The sequence below is a fragment of the Sorex fumeus genome, unplaced genomic scaffold, assembly GCF_029834395.1.
Source record: "Sorex fumeus unplaced genomic scaffold, SorFum_2.1 ptg000039l, whole genome shotgun sequence".
NCBI classification, from domain to species: domain Eukaryota; kingdom Metazoa; phylum Chordata; class Mammalia; order Eulipotyphla; family Soricidae; genus Sorex; species Sorex fumeus.
The window spans coordinates 21,662,585-21,688,643 of record NW_026606096.1 but is presented as its reverse complement, the minus strand read 5'-3'; the positions used below and the strand labels follow the sequence as shown (position 1 = coordinate 21,688,643).

Below are 26,059 nucleotides of genomic sequence, written 5' to 3'. Positions count from 1 at the left end.
AAATAAAGCACTACTGGGTGGGGAAAAAAGAAAATAAAATATATTAATATGTACTTACCAAGGATTTTGATATCGATGGCCTATCTTCTCAATTACACCTTGACTTGGTTCCTTATACTGTAAAACAAAAAATAATTACTGTATCCAAGGTAAATGTCTAAGGGTCTGTGTTCCTAATGAAAAAAGTAAGTCAAGTTTGGAGTTATATAGAAAAATAGGTTTAGTTAAAACCGGTGGTCTTTGGGGGCTAGAGAAATAACATAAAAGTTAAGGCATTTACCTTGCACAGGGTCAACTCAATTTGACCACCAATATCCCATATGATTCCCACAGCCCTTTCAGGAATGATCCCTGAGCAGAGAACCAGGAAGAAGCACTGAGCACAGCCTAGAGTGGCCCCTAAACCAGAAACAAAACAGTTTAAAAAGTTCTTTGAAGGCAACTTTACAGATGAAACTCAACTAGCTAAAAGGCACATAAAGAAAAAATGTTCGACATCACTAATCATCAGGGAGATGCAAATCAAAACAACAATGAGATATCATCTCATACCACAGAGATTGGCACACATCAAAAAAGAACAAAAGCAACCGGTGCTGGCAGGGATGTGGGGAGAAAGGGGATCTCATTCATTGTTGGTGGGCATGCTGACTGGTCCAGCCTTTTTCGAAAACAATATGGACATTCCTCGATAGACTAGAAATTGAGCTCCCTTATCATCCAGCAAAACCACTGCTTGAAATATACCCTGGAGGTCCAAAAACACACAACAGAAATACAATCTGCACTTCTATGTTTATTGTAGCACTACTCACAATAGCCAGAATCTGGAAACAACCTAGTGCCCGAGAACAAACAACTAAATAAAGGAACTCTGGTACATCTACACAATGGAATACTATGCAACTGTTAAGAAAAATAAAATCATGCAATTCACTTATAAATGGACAGACATGGACAGTTTCATGCTGATTGAAATGAGTCAGAATGAGAGGGATGGACATTGAATGACTGAACTCATTTGTGGGACATAAAAAGCATAGTATGAGACTAATATCAAAGGACAGTAGAATCATGGGCTAGGAGAGTTGGCCTACGGCTGAAAGCCTGACTCAGGTCTTGGGGTAGAAGGGAGTTGGAATAGAGAAGGAAACGCTATTACAATGAGAGAGAGAGAGAGAGAGAGAGAGAGAGAGACAGAGAGAGAGACAGAGAGAGACAGAGAGAGACAGAGACAAAGAGAGACAGAGACAGAGACAGAGACAGAGAATAATTGTGGAAGAAAGAGAGAGAAGAAAAGTGCAGGCCATGATTCATTAAAAAATATATATTTTTTAAAGTGCCTGCCATAGAGGCATGCTGAGGGGTAATGGGAGGGAAACTAGGGTCATTGGTGGTGGGAAATGTACACTGGTGGAGGGAGGGGTGTTGGAACATTGTAAGACTGAAACCCATCACGAACAGCTTTATAACCATGTATCTCACAGTGACTCAAAAGAAAAATATTAAATTAATTTTTTTTAAAAAAAGGTCTTTTGATTCTTAAACTAATAAAAAATGCACAAAATAAATAAACATGACTATGTGTTCTGCTGCCCCTCTCCACAATAGAACAAGAGTTGGGCAAGAAATTATAGCTCATCATCCCTAAACTCATTTGTGGCTCTATAATTTTTTATCTTAATAAGCAGGCATTCTCAATTATGACTTATCATTTAAACCCAAGTAGTTGAGCTTTTTTGCTACACCTCTTCTCCCAAGAATCAGAAAATGTGGAGAAAATCACTTGGAAATAGTTGTATTACCAATGACAGCTCAGAGTGCAGAGTAGTTTTGAAGACTCCCTGCAGAAAAAAATAATTTATAGCGTGGGTGAGAGGTGAGGTGCTGCCTTGTGTGCTCCTCACCCTGGTTCTTTCCCCTTCCTGTCAGGTGACCACTCAAATGCCATCAGGGCCCACTAGAGCCCGCAGAATGAGAAAGAGTTCCTGAGCCCTACCCTCCCTCTTTCGCCCCACCCCAGAGAAATAAAATAAAAAGCCTAACATAACATAGGAAAACTAGAAAATATTTGATAGCCTAAAATTTCTTCCCACATTAAATAAAAATTCCGCACATCCTCTCCTTTGCATCGAGGTGATGTTTTATTACTGAGAATAAGTGACCCTCTAATTCTGTAGTAGCTAATGGATGGCACAGCTTACAAATGAGCATGGGTGTAGGCAGGGGTGTCAGATTTATATTAAAAAGCATTTTCAATTTATCACCACTTCTCAATTTTCCATGCTAGTTTAGACAATGATATGGGTTATCAAAAGAACTTCACTTCACACTTCAGTTTTGGAATACCTTTTTTTTCCTGATTTTAATGTTGGAGGTTGTATTCACAGCATCTCAAAAAGCAGCACAATTATATATTTTTTGTTTGAGAGCTACAGTTGGTGATGCTCAGGGGTTACTCCTGGGGGTACTTGGAGAACCATATGGGAGGCTGAGGATTGGAACCCAGATTGACCATGAGCAAAGCAAGCGCCCTACCTCCTGAACTATCTCTCCAGTCCCATTAATTTTTTTTAAATGAATTATCGTGAGGTACATTATATACTTATAAACTTTCGTGCTTATGTTTCAGTCATACAATGATCGAAAAGCCATCCCTCCACCAGTGCCCATTCTCTACCACCAATGGTCCCAGTAACCCTCCCACCACCCCCACCCAATTCCCACCACCACACCCCACCTCTGTGGCAGGGCATGCCCTGTTGCTCTCTCTCTCTCCTTTTGGGTGTTATGGTTTGCCATGGAGGTATTGAGTGATCATCATTTGGTCTATAGTCTACTTTCAGCAAGCACCTCCCATCCTGAGCGGGCCGTCCAGGCACCCTTAGTCCCATTAATATTAATTTTAACACCAGATACTATTTTTTTCTATAGAGCCTTTTCAGTGATACTTTTCCACATGTACTACACCCCCTTTAGTTGTCTTCCTGACTCCCTAGAGAATCTCTTTTCTAAAACTTTGCTTCAGGTAGGATGTTAGGCACTTGCATGGCATTTGACCAATCCCAGTTCTAATCCACAGCACCACATGTAGTCCCTGAGCACTGTCAAAGATCACTCCTGAACTAAGTCAGAAATAGGCCTGGAGCACCATTAGGGGTGCTCAAGTAAACACACACACAAATCATTTTAAAACTTCACCTCTTTTCCCCAAGTTGTGGTTTAGAATTATTTTCCTGGATGGGTATTTGATCGTGGTATGACCGAGATCCAAGCACAAAAATTTGTAAATCTACAACTGTACCTCATGGTGTTTCACTAATAATAAAAAAAAAAGAATTATTTTCCTAATCAGATGTTTTAAGTTATTTAAATTATTTATGTTGGGGAAGAATTTTTATTTAATCAAGTCATTTTTCTAAAAACCAAAGACCTAATTCACTACTGGCTCTAGGATCCCCATATGTAAAGATATAAGGAAAAAAATTAAAAAACCAGAGTTAAAATCTTAGACCGGCCATTCATTGGAAAGATAAAAAAGTATTTATCTGCATATAATAAAGAAGATCACATTTTTATGATTTTTTTTTTTTTGCTTTTTGGGTCACACCCAGCGATGCTCAAGGGGTTACTCCTGGCTCTGCACTCAGGAATTACTCCTGACAGTGCTCGGGGGACCATATGGGATTCTGGGAATCGAACCCCAGGTTGGCCGCGTGCAAGGCAAACACCCTACCCGCTGTGCTATTGCTCCAGCCCTAGTTTTATGATTTTTGATTTCTGATACATGGTGCTCTGGAAATTGACCCTATCATATGATATAATTTTAATGGCAGTTTGTTTTGGTTTTCTGTTTAGGGACCATATCAGGCAGTACTGAAGGATTATTCCTGGCTCTATGTTCAGTCACTCAGCAATAACTTCAAGGGATCTTAGAGAAACAGTAACAACTGATTTATGTCTATTTTTTATATTAAGGAAATCATGTGAATCTTTTAGTGTTTTCTGGAATGTTTTCAATGAATGAAAAGTAGTTGAAAAGGATGATAGTTGCAAATTAGTAGAAAATGAGAATTACTCCAAATTGGATATTTTGTTTTGAGGCTATATTTGGCTATGCTCAGGTCTTAGTCCCTGCTCTGTGCTCAGGGGCGACTCCTGGCAGTGTTTGGGGAAACATATGTGGTGTTGGGAATGGAACCAGGGTCTGCCTTCTATACTATGTCTTACCTCCTATACTATGTCTCCAGCCCCAAATTAGATATTCTAATTTAACATGCTCAATTTTGCTTCTGTTGTTTTTGTTTTCTGATGCCGGGGATGAACCCAGGCCTTATGTGTGGGGCATGCGCTCTACCATGGAGTCATAGCTTGGGTGCCCAGTTATGCAATGTCTAGATAAACTGAGGCACTAACTTTAACTTATAATCAGCCTGAATTCGACACAATTCCTGAAATGAGTTAGAAACCGTTCAGTTTGGGTTGTTCATCATGACATTTGGGACCTATTCTAACTGACAATGAAAATCGTTACTTAGTACTTTCCCTTTTAATCCTAAACCATGTTGTGTCTGGTCCTGATATACTTAGGAAGTCTTTTGGGGATTGATTGCTGGGAAATCCTCTTATTTTGTCATTAGAATTGACTCAAGATGCTTTCCTTAATATATCCAGTTTAGGCTTTCCCCTCCCAGATAGAATTATTTGCCGTATCTGTAACCATGGGCAATCTGTCTCCAGTAGAATGAACTCAATGGCGATGCAGCTCAGGAATGCCTTGACACTAGGGTTTCTCTTCTCTCACCTCCTTCCTGCCAAGGATTGCTCTTAGCACCAAACATTTGAGTGGAAAATTCCCTAAGGCTACCTTTTCTTATGCTAATGTACTTTTTTCTTCACTTGCCTCAATTTGCAAAATATTATTGTTAACCCCTTAGGTGTCCTTCTTCCCGCAGCCACTCTGAAGCAATCTCATTGCAGCTGGATTGTCCAATTGCATAATGTTGCCTACTCTTGACTGGAACCATTGAAGGGAGAAAAGGGGCATAAAGGCCTTTGTGTGAATGAAGTATTTGAAGTATTCATTATATATTCAGAGCATGGGCAGAAACAAAACAATTCTTTCTGAAAATATGTTTAGGGCATGGATTTCGTGATGCATTTCTCTTATTAAAAAGCAAAAAAAAAATGAATAATGCAGAGACCCGTACTTTAATTTATGCCACATTCTGTGAGGGTTTGATTATCAACATGAATTGTATCCTGATCTTTTCTCTTTAAAACAGTAGTGTTTTTTTTTTTGATAATTTGAATTAGCAAATCAACTTTCAGCAAATAAAACCAGGAAATAATAATAATAATAAAACCTTGGCTTCTGTGAGTTTGTTTATGAAGCAGGATCTCTATTTTCTGTGTAGTATCTAAATAGTGAACAACACATTTCATTATGTTTTGGCTATGTTCATAATAATACAACTCAAAGACCCATATAAGCAGAAAATACAGTATACATGGACAATCATATTTTAAACCTCACTTTCTAAAACACTTTACTAGATAAAATAGACCTAAGTATTTCATATGTAAACCTCAATTAATTAAATATTGGTCAAGTATTATTGTTAGTGCTGTAATAATAATCTCTGTAAAATTCTAAAATATTCCTAAAGATTAGCAACCGTGGTATATACAACTTCTAGGTATTCAGTCAAATATGAAATATCTAGGTGTTGGTATGAAGAGATTTTTTTTGTTTATTTTTTTGATCTGGGGCCCAGACCTGGCAATGTCAGGGCTTACTCCTGGCTCTGTGCTCAGGGATCACTTCTGGCAATGCTTAAGGGACTATATATGATATATCAGGGATCAAACCAAGGCTGGCTGTATGTAAGGCAAGTGCCTTACCTCTGGACTATCTCTCCAAGCCCTGCTATGAAGAGATTCGTGGGAGATTCTATCAAGATCCCAAATAAGGGCCAGAGAAATAGTACACAGAATTAGGCACCGGCCTTGCGTGTGGCTGACCTCAGTACTACCCCCAGTGCCAAGGCTCTGACTCCCTGAGTCTTACCAAGAGTGGTCCCTGAGTACTGAGACAAGAGTAAGCCCTGAGCATGACTGCATCTGGCTTAGAAACAAAAGCAAAACCCCTCAAAATGCCAAATATGATTTATGAAAATAATTAGTTGAGCTCTAAAAGGAATTGGGAATGACGTAGAGCCAGGAGAGGCTCTTCGACAAATGGTTTTAGAAAATCTGAATAGCCATTTGCAAAAAAGTAAAGCTGTATCCATCTTGCACATCACTAAAAAACATAACATAAAGTGGATTAAAGACCTTGAGACTTGGCAAGAATCTATAAAATATATTGAAAAAATATATAGGTAGAACTCTTCAGGATATGGACCTCAGAGGTGTCTTTCATGGTTCAGCTCCATTGGCAAAGACGACCACAAAAATAAACAAATGGGAATATATCAAATTCTAAAGATTTTGCATGGCAAAAATACTGAAATAAGACACCCTACAAAAATATTTGTACACAGTACATAAGAAAACAGGCTAATATCCAAGATACACTCACAAAGTTCAACAACAGAAAAATGGATAGCCTCCTTCAAAAAATGGGGAGAGGAAAAGAGAAATCCTGAAAAAAATAATGGGGACTGGGGATGAACTGACCTATTCCCCAAGAAGACATATGGAATGGTCAGTAAGCAATGAAAAACTGTTCACCATCGCTTACTGGCAGGGAAATGCAAATAAAAATAATCATGTGATATCATCTCACACTGGCGAGAATGTCATGTATTCAAAACGACTCGGCATAACCCGCGATGTGACTCAGTGGGAGAGCATGGGCCAGGCAGGTGTGAGGTCCTGGGTTCTATTCCTGACATGAAAACAAAAACAAAACAAACCCAATATGGGGGACAGAGCAATAATACAGTGGGTAGGACATTTGCCTTGCATGAAACCTACCCAGAATGGATCCCCAGCACCCACTATGGTCCCCAGGAAAGATTCCTGACCACAGAACCAGGAATAAGCCCTGAGCACTGCTGAGTGTGGCCACAAAATAAAACAAGGCTGGAAACAGTGTTAGTGAAATGTGGTGAGAAAGGAACCTTCCTTCATTCATTGTAGGGGGGAATGTCATAGGGCTCAGCCTCTGCGGAAAACTTCTTTAAAAATAAGAGTAGAGGGCAGGAGAGATAGTAGAGAAGGTAGGGCACTTGCCTTGCATGCGACCAGCTAGAATTTAATCCCAATATCTTATATGGTCCCCTACATGCCACCGGGAGTAATTCCTGAGTGCAGAGCCAGAAAGTAACTGCAGGCGGTGCTTGGGGGACCATATGAGATTCCAGGGACCAAACTCAGATAGGTTTCATACAAAACAAGCACCTCACATGCTGCCCCTGCGAGATCTATAATTGGCTAATGTTTGCTTGCGAATTACAGTGTTTTATTTTTTTCATTTATATAACAAACAGATTTGTCCTCAAAAGTCTTATGAATGTTAGTTTGCCTCATTTATTCTCAGAGAGAAGGCAATTATCTGCTATTTTCTCCTATACTTCAAAGGAAATAAATGTTTTCCTTATTGAATCTATAACTCAAGATGTATTAGGAATTTCTTTGAAGCAAGACTAGAATTTATTCTGCTGGGCATTGTTAGGATTTGTAATGAATAACCAATCAGTTAGTCAAAGATCAGCCTTTTATCCAGCATTGGGTGATGACCACTAATAGGGTCTGAAGTCTGAGCTGATTCTATTCAAGCTGCAAAAAAAAAAAAAAAAGCTATATAAGATCTTCCCAAGTCTCTCTTTGTTCAGCATAGTTTCTGAAATAAAATCAAGAGCTCTTTTTTTCAACTGTTCTCACCCTTGGAGTTCTCTAATGTGTTTGGCACTGCTGTGAATTCAAAGGTTAAAAAATCTGCTTCTCCCAAGTTACCAGTTTAATTAGCTTTACAACATGGAATTAAGCTAGGGGTGGTAACTCATGCCTTGTAAACAAATAACAGTACAGCTAAGTTTCCATATTTTAAAAGGTAAATAATTTTCAAATGATTTTGTTGAATAAACTAGGAGTAGAACAATTCTCAGTTGAAAGTAGACTCAACATTTCCTTTTTCCCCTCATCTACAACTTGATTTCTCGATCAACTTGAAAAATGGCACAATTTCAGGCTTCATCACCCATCTTTTATAAATGAGCATCTACCCCCTGTTAGATGCTGTTCATAGTCAACGAAAACAGAGTTCAGATCTTAAATTGCTTAAGGCGATTTGGAATGTGACAGGGCCAATCGATGACAAGAGCCAAACTAGAAACTTCAACTAGGAAGAAGGCACAGAGGGGCCAGAAAGATAGAGATTAAGGAACTTGCCTTGCATATGGCTAACCCTGATTCTAGCCATGGCATCCCATGTGGTCCCCCATGCACTGCCAGAAGTGATGCCTAAGCACAGAACTAAGACTAGCCCAGAGTACCACTGCATGTGGTGTCCAGACAAAAACAATCAGTGGAAAGAAACTGTCCCGTGAATCTTCCCAACTAAAGGAGCTGATAGTAGATTTTTTGTTTTCAGTGCCATTTTCTTTAAATCAAGAGACATAGGAGGTAATAAGGAATAAGGGCCTCCGATATTTAATGAATTCTTTCACCTTGCTCAGTTAAGATTCCTTGAGAGGTTAGATTCAATCCTGGAAACATACATTTGGATGGCTAAACTCGTGTATTATGTATTCTGTGCATTTTTATCAATATGCTTTAGGAGTAATGTACATGAATAATAGGAAAATACATGATTCTAAATTTGCAATGATTTAAGAATTTATCTTGAAGCTCTTAAAACTTTAGACCAAATGCCATAGTTAGAAAAGAAATGATGGGGCCAGAGAGATAGTATAGTGAAAAGGGTGCTTGCCTTGAATGACGCCAGCTGAGGTTTGATCCCTGGTACCCTATTTGGTCTCCTGAGCACTGTCAGGAGTAATTCCAGAGTGCACAGCCAGTAATAAGCCTCAAATACTTCCAAGTGTGGCCCCCACACCAAAAAAAATAAAAAAAATAAGAAAATAGCATTTTAGCACCTTGTGCCTGGGATATTAGACTATGCACAAGTTCTAGAGGGGTTTTTTGTTTATTTTGTTTGCTTGTTTGTTTTTTCTTTGTGGGTCACACCTGGCGACGCTCAGGGGTTACTCCTGGTTCTGCACTCAGGAATTACTCCTGGCGGTGCTGGCGGAACCATATGGGATGCTGGGAATCGAACCCGGGTCGGCCACGTGCAAGGAAAACGCCCTATTCACTGTGCTATAACTCCAGCCCCAGTTCTAGAGTTTTTTGACAATACCCTTGTCCAAAGAGCTGGCTATAGACATAACTTTAGCTTCATTAGAAGTTGAAGCAATCTTTTCTCTTTTTTTGTTGTTCTTGGTTTGTTTTTGTCTCAGGGCTTTACCCAGCACTGCTCAGGGCTTTTTCCTGGCTCTGGATTCATGGATCATTCTTGGTTAGTCTAGGGGGGTCCATATGGGTTCCCAGCAAGTGGTGTCAGGGATTAAGTTTGGGGCCTTATGCATGCAAGGCATGTACTCCAGATTTTTTTCAACTATCTCCCAACACAACTTTTTTTCTTAGTTTTGTATCTTTCTGTCATCATGAAATAAGATTTCTTGAAAACTTCATAGCCCACTTTTTCAAGTCCAATGGTTTAGGAAAACATCTCAGCTGCAAACTTCTAGGGTTCTGGGAAAGAGGATGGAGCCATCTGAGCACCAAGTATCCCATGTATGAAGGTCTGTTTTCACTCCCACTGACTGGACAGCGAGTGACTCAGTTTTGGAAGCTTAAGTTGGAACTAGAATTGGCCACTGTCTCTGGTACTGCTGGGGGCCTCCACGCCTGAAGCGAGTCCTGCCCACCCCAGGCCAGTAGCACAGCTGACTCACAACTGACAGACAGTTGCTTTGCCTGGCCAGCTCAGTCTCGCCCAGTCCACAGTCCACAGTTGGATGCTTCCAAAGCATTTCCAGCTAGCAAGGGCCCACACAGCCTATGCAGATGTTCAGCAAGCTTGGGGCTAGAAGCTACTGCTGCCAATGAAGTCCAAGTGGTCATACAGATTGTTCTTCACACACAAAACTGTGCACATGCAGATCATTAGGTTCTGGTGAAAGTGACCCCTCCAATGCCAGCCAAGCTAGCCTGATAAGAGGGCTCAGGGACTGTGGGACATTTGCCACATAAAGCCTACCAGTCCGCGACATTTGAAAAGTCTGCTTCACTGCTATCCTAGAATGCACACAGCCAAATTCCCAGGTCACTACCATCTGGGTCCTTTGAAACTGGCACCAAAATACAGATGCAAAAAAGAAGTGGGCGGCCACCTCGGAGCTTTTTGGAAAGCCAGGTATGAGCCAGTCGTGACGGGGGCGACTGAGACCTCATAGGAAGGGGGGCGTTCCAGGATCGTCCTTCACGCCCTACCGAGGTCACGAGTTGCCCCCCATGAGCGGCTCTCCGGCACAGCCATGGCTCTAGAGCCACAGAAACCAGTCTTATAATTATCTGACTCTCAGCAGAAATACTTCCAGGCTTAATAAGTAAAATATCAGAAATCCAAAATTGCACGGCCTTGATAGCAGCTGCGCGTCATCATTTGATTCTTGTAACCAGCTATAGAAACAAATTATTTCAGAATGTCTTTTCAACAGGTCTGATTTGGGGGTGTAAACTCTACATAATCATAGTGCATCTTTTGTCAAAACAATGAATCTAATCAAAGTAGATAGAGGGTTAACTAGAATTCATCTGCCTCACAGGCATTGGGAGGGCCGGGAGGGAGGTATATTGGGGTTCTTCTTGGTGAAAAATAAGAACTGGTGAAGGGAAATGTGTTTGATGATTGCATGACCGAGACTTAAACCTGAAAGTTTTGTAACTTTTCCCACAGTGATTCAATAAATTAATAAATTAATTTAAAAAAAAAGAAGTGAAGGTATTCAGCCTCATCAATGGAAAGATCTGGAGTGCATGACTTGTATGCATAAGGCCCCAAACTTCATCCCTGGAACCACATGTCACCCCACCCCCGACCCCCACAGCCAAGCACTGCTAGGTACAGCCCTGCTGCCCTCAGCTTCACTGGACTTGGGCAGCACTGCATTCCTGTGCTCTGGCTGCCAGGATCCAGCATGCCAAGCTGCCTGAAAGACCCTCTAAAACTGGCACAGACTCAATAGAGGTAATAGGGACTGCATCCCTGCTCATCTTTAAGAACTGCTGAGAAGTTGCCCTCAGTGATAGGACGTGGGGATGTGATAGGACGTCCTTCACATCCTGGAGTGATAGGACGGTGGGGAGGGCATTTGCCGGCTGATCCAGGTTCAATCCCTAGCATCCCATACAGTCCCCCAAACACTGCCAGGACTAATTCCTGAGTGCAGAACCAGGAATACCCCCTGAACATCACTGGGTGTTACCCAAAAAGCAAAAAAAAAAAATGCCCTCAGGCATACGGGACACATATGAATGAACTTTATTGTGACTAGAAAGATACTCTCAAACAATCGTAGCCTCATCTGATAGAACATACAGCACTACCCACGTCTTCAAAAGCAACTGGCAAACTCAAACCCTCTGGTAGTAATGAGCATCAGCTCACTAAAAAGCTGTTATTGGGTCCACATGACCATGATCCCCAGCCACTGCTCAGATCCTTTGGACTTTGCCTTCAGGTCTGCCAGCCTAGCGGAAGCAACTCTGAACTTAGGGTTAGAGTCCAGGCCTGCCTGACCTCCGTACAGCAGCTGCTACAGGGCACCTGGGAGCACAGTCCTCGGTGGACTGGACAGCCAGGTCCACCCAACCTCAGAGCCACATGAGCCCAATTGGTGGCTCCTATCAATCTATGAAACAGTGCCTTCCCCCACCCCTCACACACAACGCCAGATATAACAAAGGAATGATGGTATTCAGCCTCACCAATGGATAGGGTTAAAGCCCCAAAGTTCTTAAATGCACTGGATTTTTTTTTTAATTCCTCAAGGAAAATTTCCAAACAATAATTATGTCATTGTTTAATAAAATAAAGAAAGGAGAAGAGAACATCAGTCCACTGAGATAAAGTATAAAAGAAAGCACCGAATAAAATCCAAAAAGAAATGAATGCGTTAAAGTAGAGTAACTAAACTTAGACAATGCATTAGCTTTTGACTCAATAGCAGAAAAGAAAAAGCCAACAATCAAGTCAAGGGAGAAATATAAGATATAAGGTATAAGGGAGAGAGGGAGGGAGATAGAGGGCAAAGGGGGAGGGAAAGAATTTTTTTTTTTTAATGAAGTCTTAAGGGATTTACGAGACAGCGTTAAGAGGAACAACATTCATGTTGTAAGCGTTCCAGAAGGCGGGGGAGAAGAGTTGCTGGGAAAAACAGTAGCCAATAAATTCCCCTATCTGAAGAGAGACATAAATTCAGATTCAGGAAACCTAAAATTCAAAACAAAACGTAACCAACTGAAGGACACCAAGACACGTTGTAATTAAAATGGCAAGAACCAAAGAGAAAGATAAACTCCAAAATCAGCAAGAGAAAAGTAAAACACTTACAAAGGAATGCGCCCCCTCCTCCTCCATTAAGACGGCATATTTCTCCATTGAAATTCTACAGGCCACCAAGGAATGGCATGATATATCCAAAGTCTTAAATGAATAAAACCCCAACCAAGAATCCTCTATCCTGTCAGCTTGTTACTCACATCTGAAAGAGTGATAAAAATATTTTCAGGCAAACAATAGTTAAAGCAAGCTTTATTTAAGCCAGCTCTGTGAGAAAACTCTATGAAAGGCAAGGAAGCCCCATGATATATATAAAAATACAAAATTGAAAGAGAAAGAAAGTAATAAAAGGAACAACCACAAAGAACTAAAGCTGACTTGCTTTTTATTTAGGAGAGGCTTGAACTACTGGTAATGTACACGGCCAGAAAGATGGTACAGCCGATGAGGTGCTTGACTTGCACACAGCTGACCTGGGTTCAATCCCTGGCACCAAACACAGTCACCGAGACTGCCAGGAGTGGTTCCTGAGCATAGAACCAGGAGTAAGCCCTGAGCATCACCAAGTGTAAGCCCCTCCACCAAAAAATATTGAATAAATGTCAACTAAATGGTAACATCTAAGCTAACATAAGTAGAAAAAACTAACAAGAAGAAGTGAATGGAAGCTGATTACTACTGGTATCAAAGTATTCACTGTAGCACTGTCCTCCCGTTGTTCATCAATTTGCTCGAGTGGGCACCAGTAATGTCTCCATTGTGAGACTTGTTGTTACTGTTTTTTAGCATATCGAATACTCACAGGGAGTTTGACAGGCTCTGCCATGTGGGTGGGATACTTTCAGTAGCTTGCCTGGCTCTCCTAGAGGGATGGAGGAATCGAACCTGGGTCGGCCACATGCAAGGCAAACGCCCTACCCTCTGTGCTATCATTCCAGCCCTATCAAAGCATAAATGGAGAAAATAAAGGAAAGCCAAATAAAGGCAAACTGAAAAAATCTCATAGAAAAAAGGCAATACATTCCCATAGGTCAATAACTTCTCTAAATATAAATGTATTAAACTCCCCGCCAAACACCTGGGAGGACCAGGAGACAAAACTCCACCTTCTGCTGCTTCTATTAGAACCATCATGATAAATGTAGGCACAAGCCAATGTCTGAGCTTAGTAATCAGACAGCATAGGCCTAGCCACAGCAATCAGACAAGGAGAAGTGAAAAGGACTCAAGTTAGAAAAGAAAAGTTATGATTCCAATACAGGATAATTAAATATATATACATATACATATACATATGTGTATATATAAACCCGAAAGACCACCAAAAGTCATTTTAGAAGCAGTAGACCAAATACAGTGTCATAGCTAAAGAAATCAACACACAACTCTTTTTCGTTGTTTTATGCAACAATGAAGTAGAAGAAAACATCCAATATGATTAAGTTCAAGAGCATCAGGTAGGAATCAGCTTAACAAAGGAGGTGAAACACATATCAAAAGATGTAAATCACTATGAAAAGAAAATAAAAAAATGGAAAAATATTCCATGTTCATGATGGATGGGAGGAATTAAAATTGTTAAAATGATCATTCTACCCAAAGTATTATATAAATTTGATATAATCCCTATCAAATTTCAAATGGCACTAAGGAAATAGAAGAAATGATACAAAATTTATATGAAACCTCGAAGTCCTCCAAATATCCAAATAAATTCTGAGAAATAAAGAATATGGGAGGCATTATATTCCATGACATTAAACTGTACTGCAAACCTATTGTAATAAAAAAGAGAAAAAAAAACCCTTGGTGGTACTGAAATAAAAGCAGGCTCTCAGAACCATGAAATAGGACTGAAGGCTTCAAATAAACTCTCAGATACAGTGACAGTTATTCTACAACAAAGAAGATATGGATTAAGGAAAAACTTTTCTTTTATTATTATTTTTAATTGAGATACAATAGTTTACAAGAGAATTAAGTCATTATTTTTATCCCTAGAGAACTACAAAACTCAGCAGCAAAAATACAAACATTCTCATAAAAAAGCAGGAGAGGAATGAATAGACACTTCCTTCCAAGAAGACCTGCATATGGACAGGACAACAGGCATATAACAAATGTTCATCTCTCTGAAGATGATAATGATAAGGAAATGCAAATCAAAATGACAAGGAGATATCATCTTATACCAGTGAGCATAGTGGTATATATCAAAAAGTCCAGTAACCTGGGTAAGGGATGGTAGAGCCTTGCATTGTAGTGGTCCCCTGAATATACCAAGAGCAACCCTTAAACACCAAACTGGAAGCAGCCCTGAGCACCTCCAAAACCAACGAGCCAAAATAAAAGAAAAAACTGAAAAAGACCAGGAATAAACAGTATGGCAGGGATGTGATGAAAATTCCTCCCTCGTTCACTGTTAGTGAGAATGCAGTCTAGTTCAGTCTACTATATAAAATACTATGGGTACTTCTCAAAAATATTAAAATAGAACTTTCAGATGATCCCATCATTCCAGTCTTTGTCATTTATGCAAAGATCACAAAACTTAATTCAAAGCATATATACACAGCCAGTTCATTTTAATATCATTTACAATAGTCAAGATCTGGAAAGAGTCCAAACATCCAATAAACGAGTGGGAGTGTATGTTTTGCATGCAGGAAGCCCAGACTTGATCCCCAGAATAACAAGTTCCCTCAAGCAACACCAAGAGTGATCCCTGGAGTAGACTTTGCTAGATATTGACCCCCAAATAAACTTACCCCCCAAAATGAAATTGTAATATATATAACTCAGGGGGAAAGTACTGAGCTATAAGAAATCTTGTCTTTTGCAACAGCTTGGATGGCACTGGTTGGTGTCATGTTAAGTGAGATAAGTCAGTGAGAAAGACAAATGCTGGATGAGCTCACTCCCATGTGCTGTACAGAGAAACAAAGTAAGGGAATAGCCAGTGTCCAATGCAAATAAACCCTCGGATTCCACAGCAGATTAGAGATTACCAAACAGCGGGTGGGCGGGATGGGAGGGGGTAAGCTGTGGGGGTTGAGGAGAGGCGTGGGAAGGCTGGAAAGGTCAGAGGGACAGCAGTAGAGGCTTTGGGCAGTGTGATAGTGGTGATAGTGCAGCAACTTTGTGCCCCAAGAACATCAACACTAATCTGTGTTTCCTCAATAGGAAGAATAATAACAATTGGATATAAAAAATAGTGAAAGTTGAACAACAAAGAAAAATGAAAGAGCTTATGGTAATACATAATTAGTCATGTTAAGAAGCATAATTTGGGGGACTGGAGAGATGTGGAAAGGGCCTTGCATGAGGCCAACCCAGTTCAATCCCCAGCACCTCATATGGTCCCCTGAGACTTGACAAGAGTGATTCCTGAACACAGAGTCAGCAGGTAGGGGACAGGGAGGAAAAGGAGGAGGTGGAGGAAAAGGAGGAGGAAGTGGTAGTGGAGGATGAGGAGGAGGAAGAGGAGGAGGAGGAGGAGGAGGAGGAGGAGAGGGAAGGAGGAAGAGGAAGAGGGGGAGAAGAAGAGGAAGAGAAAGAGGAAAAAGAGGAGGAGGGGGAGGAGGAGGAAGAGGAGAAGAAAAGGAGGACAAGGAGAAGGAGGGGGTGGGAGAAGGAGGAGGCAGGACGAGGAGAAAGAGGGAGATAAAGAGGAGGATGAGGATGAAGAGATGGAGGGGAGGAGAAAAAGGAGGACGGGAAATAGGAGGGTAAGGAGAAGGAGGGGGAGGGGGAGGAGGAAGAAGAAATATAACTTGGGGCTGGGAAAATAGCTCAAAGGGCTGTAGTATATGACTGGTATGCACAAGGTCCCAAATTTGATCCCCAGAACAGCCCTGGATGTGACTTTGGAGGCCCCAGCATCACTGGGCCCAAGTGTTGAATGGTCTGGTGACCTAGCTGGTCCCAAGCAGCACCAAGTTTAGCTGTTGTGTCAAATGAACACTTCTGGATGATCTTCCCTCCAAAAACATAAGGAAAGGTAAAATTTTTAAACAAGTGACATTAGCATTCAGATCCATAGTCAAGATGATGTTGAGTTCTATAAATGTTAGTAACCACCATAGAGTATTTTTAGCCTTCCCTAATTAAGGAACAAAATCATCCTCTGGGCTCTAAATTACTTTGAGTTCTTTTTCTTTCTTTCTTTTTTTTTCCCTAACGTTTTCTCCTCCTAAAAACATGTGTGAAAATTGAGATGTATCTGCTCCCCTCCACTGAATTTTCCAGTAATTGTCTATAAAGTCATGAGCAAGCATGCCCTGTGTTTAGTTGGAGACCAGGTCATTGGGGGCTGTAGCACCCAGGGATTGGCAGAGTTGCTGGAAATCCACTTAGATTCTCACCATCCCACGCACATTATTTTGTGCGGAGCTGCTTTAAACACAGTTCAGAAAGTGCAAGTCATTGCTATGTGGCTCTTGTGTTGTTTCCTTGTCAGGAAACATGAAACATAAAATATGTTTTCTAGGGGATGGAGAGACAATCCAGAGGGTAGGGCACTTTCCTGGCACACGAGACACACGGGTTTGATCCCTGGAATCCCATAATGTTCCCTGAAGCTGCCCTACTCCTGCCCCTCAGGAGTGATCTCTGAGTTCTGGTGGTTGGAACCCAAAAATTAAAAATAAATTAATGAAAAAAAAAGTATTTTCTAGAAGTTGCACTCAGGTACTTTGACTGGCCTTGGTTAGCTCCCCAGCATCACACTGGGTCTCCGGAGCACCATCAGGGCTCGCTCCTAAACACAGAGCCAGAAACAATCCCTGAGCATAGCCATGGATGGCCCAATTTCCAAATACACCTATTTTTACAGTGGAAATATGAATAAGATTTTTATAAAGAAATTCTTCTTTCAGTTGATTAAAAAATAATCCTAAGAAACCAAGTCTTGTAAAATGAGGAAATGTGAAGTCTGTGTTTCTGGTTATTAGTGGTGTTATGTGTGATTTTGATCCTAGCATTAATAAGTTCTGATAACCCACTACCATCGGACCAGCCATGGTCAAACGGGATGACAAGTGATACAAGTGATGTATTATTTTGAAAAAAAAAAAAAAAAGAGTTCCTTGGCCTCCCTTAGTCCAAGTTTTGCCTTCCTCACACATTTGGCACTCCTTCCAAGTATCAGAAATTCATTACTTTATGCATTCCTACGAATGAAAGTTGCTAATGTAATTATTTTATATTAAATCACTAACTGTTAGGAGGCAAATAACTAATAAGTACAAACCGAGAACACATCCATCTGAGAAAGAAGAGTAACAATCCCAAGATGTACCTAATTTTAAAAAAGCTATTTTCTCTTTTGATTTTATAAGTTGGTTAGAAAGGAAGCTTCATAATCATTTAAGTATCTGTATTGATGATAACATCTGGAAATTAAGCATGTAAGACTCTTCAACTTTCGATGAGAGTCCAAATTGGTAACTGTTATTTGTCTACATAAATGCAAAGGGAAAGGAGAAATTTAGGATAAAATATGAAAACAGGGACTGGAGCAATAGTAATGTGGGTAGGACATTTGCCTTGCACGCGGCTGACTCAGACTCAGTCCCCAGAATCCCATATGGTCCCCCAAGCACTGCCAGTAGTAAAGATAGGAGTAACCCTGAGCATTGCTGGGTATTCCCCCAAGATCATAAATAAAGACATGCATATATACATACATAAATAAATACATAACAGAGACTGGAGAGATAGGAAGAAAGAACAATAAAAACCAGAAATTTTGGAACACGTGATGCCTACTTTTTCCTCCATGTGAATTTGAAAACGTCCCCGGGCATTGCTGTGTGGGAGTAGACGGCATGGCAGAATGGGCTGGGGCAGGCTGAGAGAGGGAAGTAGTAGGTGCGGGTCCCTGGCACTTCACTGAGGTGGCTGCTTTTCAGCAGAATGCCAAAGCGGGCATCAGGTAAGGTCGCAACATGTTCCGTGCTGATTAAATAAAAATTCCAAAGGGCTACTGAGACTTCCCATTATATCATTTCTCAAGTGTGTGGGTAATCGCTACAATATTCATTCTAATATTAAGAATGCCTACATGTCTTGGAAAATATGACGCAGAGTGGGAAGATGGGGGGAAGCGAGGGAATCACAGAGAAAGCGTGTCTCACAGAGAGTCCATGGCCATGGACTTTAGACATCCCTGTCTTACAGAAAAATGGGAGCTCAGATGTTCACTGTCTTTGGGCTGTTCTTGAACTGCGTTTCTAAGTCCTTGAACCTGACATACTGACTCCACCATCTACTGTAGAATCACAAACAAAACACATTGCATGTCACCACCTCAGTTTCCTCATCTGGAAAAAGGGAACTTAACCACAGTATCTTCTACACATATTTAATATTTGCTCACAGGTAGTACTTTTGTGCTGACATTCTCTAAATAAGTTCATTGTGAGAAAAATGTTAAAGAAAGCAATCAGCCTCAAATTGGGTTTTTCAGTGACCATCAAGAAACTGTATTCTGGTCTGGAGAGAAGGCACAGGGTTTAAGGCATATGGCTGATCCCAGTGTGTTCCCGTCACACCACTTGGACTTCTAAGAATCCCTGGAAGTAGCCCTGAAGGCACCCAGCAAGGCCAGGGTGGTCTGGGGAGTCCCCAGCATAATAGAGATCAAACAGCTCCATATCCTTGGACTCACCTTGAACCCCTGGTCCAGTTTTCCAAGAGTTCCCAGGAGGAGTACCTGGATTTCCTGAGCACTTCTTGGGAGTCATTCCACCCCCCATACATAATAAAAGGGGAAAAAATCAGTAAGTCTACAAAAGTGTCACAAGGCAGTCCTGTGTATTTCCTAACTGGAATTGTTGGCATTTAAAAATGAGGTAGAAGTTTATTTGGTACATTTACACAATGGAGTACTATGTAGCTGTTAAAAAAGACGAAGTCATGAAATTTACAGACAAGTGGTACTACATGGAAAGTATCATGTTAAGCAAAATGACTCAGAAAGAAAGGGATAGACATAGAAAGATTGCATTTATCTGGGGAACATAAAGGAACATAATAGGAGACTAACACCCAGGAATGGTCGGGATTAGTACCAGGAATTTTACTCCATGGCTTGGAGGCCAACCACACATGCTAGGGGAAAAGGGAGCTCAGATAGAGAAGGGAACACCAAATAAAGGTGTTGGGAGGATCCTCCCAGGATGGGAGAAGCATGCTGAAAGTAGACTATAGACCAAACATGATTGTCACCCATTGCCTCTTTTGCAAACCACAACACCCAATAAGAGAGAGAGAACAAAAGGGAATGCCCTGCCACAGAGGCAGGGTGGGATGGGGGGGTATGGGGAGTGAGAGGGATACTGGGATCCGCGGTGGTGGAAAATGGGCACTGGTGGAGGGATGGGTATTTGATCATTGTATAATTGAAACCCAAGCACAAAAATTTGTAAGTCTGTAACTGTACCTCATGATGTCTCACTAATAAAAATTTAAAAAATAATTTAAAAAAATGAGGTAGAAGTTTTAGGGCTGGAGCAATAGCACAGCGGGTAGGGCATTTGCCTTGCACACGGCCAACCCAGGTTCAATTCCCAGTATCCCATATGGCCCCCTGAGCACCGCCAGGGGTAATTCCTGAGTGCAGAGCCAGGAGGAACCCCTGTGCATTGCTGGGTGTGACCCAAAAAGCAAAATAAAAAATACATTAAAAAAATAAAAATGAGATAGAAGTTTCAAAGCCTTAAGATTATAATTCTATGCCCCAAAGTAGGGAGGGAGAGAGAGAGAGTGAGTGAGTGAGTGGGAGAAAGAGGGAGAGAGAGATGGGGGGAGGGAGAGAGAGAGAGAGAGAGAGAGAGAGAGAGAGAGAGAGAGAGAGAGAGAGAAGCCCCTGCCATAGAGGCAGGAAGGGGGATGGTGGAGGGTTGATGGGAGGGAACCTGGGACACTGGTGCTGGGAAATGTGCACTGGTGGAGGGATGCGTGTTGGAATACCATATGACTGAAATTCTACCTTCAACAACTTTGTAAGGGTCTATCTCACAGTGATTTAATAAAAATAAATAGATGAATACATTTTTAAAATTTAAAAAATAAAATTTAGCCATTCTTTGAATTGTTCAATGCCTTCTAATAGCTCTTTGTGAATACATTTGATGTAAGGGATCCATGAAAAAATTAAAAAAACTGTGCTGAGTCTTTGATTGAAAGAAAGAAAAAGAAAAAAAGAAAGACTGTAGTTTTTCTTAGATTAGATTATATAAACTATTGCCATGTCTCATTGTGTCCTTGTTTTACTTTCACAATCCTAGCTTTGATAGTTTTCAAGTTGTAACATTGGTTGTGACATGCTATGATTTATTAACTGATGTCTTGCAACTCACGCAGCTTAACACAATTTCTGTAAGAAAATGTAAATCGCCTTTGACGGTGAAGAGAGAGCAAGAGCAGAAAATGACAGCAGGAAGCAGCCTATAAGATTGCGATATGGGGAGAACAAGCAGGGCAGGGAAGTTACCCAGGCCTGATGAACACATAGTAGAAGTCTCCTAAAACCAAATGACTGGGGCTGGAGAGAGAGAGCACAGCAGGGAAGGTGGTTGCCTTACAGCCTGCTGACCCCCATTCAATTCCCGGCACCACATACAGTTCCCCAGGCCCCACCAGGAGTGATCTCTGAGCACCAAGCCAGGATTAGCCCCAGAGCACAGCTAAGTGTGGCCCCAAACCAAAAACAACAAAGGCCCCGCACCAACGGCCTTTCTCTGCTCCTGCTTTTGCCTTTCCTCCCGCTGTTGATGTTCTAGATGATGAGGAGTGACTCGTAAGCTTGGTAGTTGTGCTCGCCAAGGTCACATGGTTTTACTGGTTCACTGGGGTGGACAGTGGCCGTGTCTCAATTTGGGCTGTGGTGCTTGCCATCCTTTATCTGTCGGACTCGCCAGAGCTCATGCCCTTCATTTGGGGAGCACGCGTGCCCTATCTGAGGTGCAGGGGGAAGCTGCCTGCTGCCCCAGGAAACTCCAATAGCATGGCTGACAGGCCCAAAAGCTGCCTCCAGAATCACACTTAGTGTTAGGGGGCAATGCCACAGATCAAATTTAGAGCCTTGTGCCTGCAAGGCAGATGCTTTAGCCACTGAGCAGCCTCCCACCCCCCACTATACAGTTTAGCAGAGATTAAATCCCTTAGGAATGAATGCGAGGAGTTGGAGAGACAGAGGAGGGGAAAGCACTTGCCTGTACGAGATCAACCCGAGCTCAATCTTCAGCACCACATAGGAGTAATCCCTGAGCACAGCTCCAAGAGTGAGTCCTGAGTAATACAAGGCACAGTTTCCCACCCCCATCCTACCCCTGAAAGGAATGTCATGCCTTAAATATGAGATGGTAACAAAAGCAATGATTCTTACTTGTAACATACATATTGTACTTCACATGAGTGTGTGGGAAATAGTTAAATGTCCAAAATCCAGAAGAGAAAACAGACTGTGACTTTTACTGCCATCTGTGCGCTGGGGTAATTTTTCAGGTGTCAGTCAACCTGGAAGTTATTATCTATATCTCTGCTAGAATCCAGGTGATCCAAGGGTATGTCTAGTGCCCAAACTAGAAAGATCATTTTCAGGTAGGAAGCAGCTGCTCCAGGCACTTTCCCAAGATCTTTAGGGGCTACAGAGCTTCTTTTGTTGCTTGTCTTACATATACACTGAGCACCAAATCCGGAAGAACTATTATCCGGGCCATAAAACTGCACTAGATAAGAGTTTGGGCTTTAAAATCAATCTGAGTAATTGCAGTGAGAATAACTAAGAGGTTTCTGCAGTCAGACAGAGGTACCATCTTGATTTGAACTATTACAGACAAGGCGGTATGTGGAAGGGTCTTCTAAAGACAAGGAAGCAAAGAAAGAACAAGACACATACGGCAACATTTCCTTGAGTTGCGTCATATTGAGGAATTTGCCAGCCAGTGAAGAGCGGCACGAATTAATCCTACAGACGCTCATGTAATATTTGTCACAAGGAGCTTGTGTTTATGCATGGAGTTCTGTGTATCTATCACTTAATATCTCGATTCATGCTTCGTGTTACTGATCAAAAGCAGCCACCGAAAGCACATTGTTGATAAGGAATCAGTGGAGGCTCGACTCAAAAGCATTTTCCATACAAGCCTTGAAGACAGAGAGAAAACTGTAGCTTTGGGCAGAGGTGAAGATTAGCCATTTTAATGTCAAAGTTTAGGCTTTATTTGGAATTACATTATATATGGCTCTTTGCTGATTCGTACAGTTATTCTCATTAATCTTCTTTTGGGATTAAAAAACTTAATGCAAACTTTGAAGTTCAGGACTGGAGAGATTGTATCAGGCAGAAGTCCCCTGCCTTGCTTGTTACCAATCCCAGTCTGATCCCGAATGCCACTTATGGCCTCCTGAACTCCACTAGGAATGCCTGAACACAGAGACAGAAGTAGACCCTGAGCACTCCCATGGATGGCCCAACCCCCTCCCCCTCTCAAAAGAGAGTTTTAAGTCCAGGAAATTCTTTAAAGTGTTGTTTAAGATAATTACTTGGGGGAGTTGGAGAGACAGTACAGTAAGTTAGGGCGCTTGACTTGCAGGCAGCAAACCCAGGTTTTATCCCTGACACTCCATATGGCCCCCTAAGCCCCACTAGGAGTGATCTCTGAGCACAGAGCCAGGAGTAAGCCCTGAACACAGCTGGATGTGTCCAACCTTCCCCCTCACCACCAAATTTTTTTTTTAAATAATCTGAGACAAGTTGGTCCTTACAGCAATTGCTTTCAAAAATGACAAGGCCCAGAAAGCGCACAGATGATCAGAATGTTGCTTCCAGCAGCGTCTGAATGGGCCACAGATGGGGGGAGAAAATTACTGTGTGACAGTCATTGCAGCACTTGGTACAGTAGGCAGGATATGGAAATAACCTAAATACCCAATGGCAGATGAATGGATACAGAAGTTGTGGTTATACACAGACAATGGAATATTATGCAGCTCGCAGAAAAGATAATTCTTGCAGTTAATTGCAGCTTGGAGAATATCATGTTAAGCAAAATAAGTCAGAGAGAGAAGGACAAACACCAGATGATCTCATTCATATAGAGAAAAACAAAACAAAGAAGTAGTCTTGAATGACGACAAACCCTTGGCCTTAGATTACAAAACTGAGATTACCAAGGAGGAGGGGTGTGGAGAAGGGAATAAAAAAGATGGACAAATGGACGATGATGCAGGGCCATGTGTGTTAGGGAAGTGTAATAACTGTATACATCAGAACTACGAATGCTAACACTATTACCTAAATGACGGTAATTTTTTAACAAGTTGATTTCGTGTCTTACTCTCCATCCCACAGGAGTAAGAGGACAGTTCTATGAAGCAGAGCAGCAATTCAGGCCTCTGGGTGAATTACGAACAAAAGAAACAGAACAAATACTTTCTTGGAAGACCAACTCACAATTGGCATGTCTTGTAGACTCGACACTTCTTGTTCCAAAAAATCAAGAAATGCCTGAATGCGCCTCATCTGAGCAAGACAAACGTGTTCTCGAGTTAAAGATGAAGAAGAAAGAGAAGTTTTGCACAGGCAAGATGGGCAGACAGATTGGGGCCTGTGCAAAAGGAGGGTGCTCACCCAAAGAAAAGCAACGTGGCGACAAAAGTGCTGGACCAAGTTCCGACCAGCTGACTTTGGGGCTGTGCTTGTCTCGCTGGAAGCCAGCTTTGCTATTGAATCAAATTTCTGATCTTCCTTTTTATTGCCTAGTTGGAAGAAGACACCGTTTCAGAACCTGATCGGTCATTGTATTTAGCAGACACCGAGCGACATTCACTGCTACCCCCCTAGAACTAAGAGCCGAAACTTGGACGTCAGCCACGTGCCAGGCCTCATACTTACTTTGTTCCTCGTGTTCTCTTATTTAATCCTCACGGCCTAACAACAATAATATTCAGCACAGAGAGGACTTGATATGTGCCAGGCACTGTTCCCAGAACTTGACAAACAATCATTTGTTTAATATTTACAACGGTCCAATGAGGTAAACACGAATATGAACAGAGAGCACAGAGGCAGGGCGGCCTGCTGAGGAGCATGCACAGCTATTAGCTGCAGAATTGGGACAGGCTGGGGGGCTTGGACAGCGTGCAAGGGATGGAGCATGTGCTTTGCGTTGCCCTGGGTATGACCCTCAAACCTGAGAGAGAGACAGAGAGAGAGAAAGGAAGGAAGAAGGGAGGGAGGGAAGAAGGGAGGGAGGGAGAAAGGAAGGAAGGAGGGAGGGAGGGAGGGAGAAAGGGAGGAAGGAGGGGAAGATGGAGGGAGGGAGGGAGGGAGGGAGGAAGGGAGGAGGGAGAAAGGGAGGAAGAAGGGGAAGATGGAGGGAGGGAGGGAAGGAGGGAGGGAGGGAGGGAGGAGGGGAAGAGGGAGGGAGGGAGGGAGGGGTAAAAGAGGGAGAGAGGGAGGGAGGAGGGGAGAACAAAAGAAAGAAAGGAAGGAAAGAAGAAAGAAAAAGGAAGGAAAGGAGGGAGGGAGAGAGGGAGAGGGAGAGGGAGAGGGAGAGGGAGAGAGGGAGGAAGGAAGGAAGGAAGGAAGGAAGGAAGGAAGGAAGGAAGGAAGGAAGGAAGGAAGGAAGGATGCAGCAGCTGACCTGGTTCAATCCCCAGCACTCTGTATGGTCCCCAAGCATTGTCAGGAGTGGTCCCTGACAGAGCCAAGGGTAAAAACACTGGTGTGAATACTGGTGGTGGGTGTGGCTCAAGACTCCAAAATGGTTTTTTTTTTTTAATTTTTAAAAAGAAAAAGACATTGCTGTGTAAAAGAAGAAAAGCTAGAGGTCACTAGCTCAGAGTCAGTTCTAACTTAGAGTCAGGATCTGAACCCAGTTCTGTCTAGATTTCAATAATTAAGCTATTTATACACCGTGGAATACCATGCAACTCTAAGAAATGATGAAATCTTGCATTTCACTGTGATATAGATGGAAATAGAAAGTATCTATCATGTTAAATAAAATAAGTCAGAGAGAGAAGGACGCTGTGTGATATAATTAATCTAGGGTATAAAAAAACAGTATCGAATAATGACAAGCCCTTGGTCCCACATTAAAAAACTGAGTTGACCTAGTGATGGGCAGAGGAGTTGATTAGATTTTAGGCAGTGGAGTACGGTGATGCAAGGTCATCAGTGGAACTGGTAAGTGTATAATAACTAGACATCAATACCGTACATGTTAACACTGTTGCAAATACATTTTACCTTGAATATAGCAGTTTGGAAAAAAAATCTAAATTTTCAGTCACTTTCCTGGACTGCCCTAGGTTAGACCAGAAAAAAAATTGCCTTCTCCTATTTATACTTTACCCCCAAAAATATAGCTGCATAATATAAGCTTTAGGATTTAAGGAAATTGGAGGTTGCATACTTAATATGTTTACTTTTTATATATTAAAAAGAAAGTCTGAGTTTTTAGTTCTCCAATC

The 26,059-nt window shown here is 41.7% G+C and overlaps 1 protein-coding gene across 1 annotated transcript in view; it reads right to left on the bottom strand.

The window, feature by feature from the left end:
* The window catches only part of SPMIP2 (sperm microtubule inner protein 2), a 164,241-nt gene that overhangs the window by 39,240 nt on the left and 98,942 nt on the right, over positions 1–26,059 (bottom strand). The window contains exon 3 of the mRNA XM_056119022.1: positions 59–117. Coding sequence (XP_055974997.1) covers positions 59–117 — 59 coding nt within the window. The remainder of the gene's footprint in view (positions 1–58; positions 118–26,059) is intronic.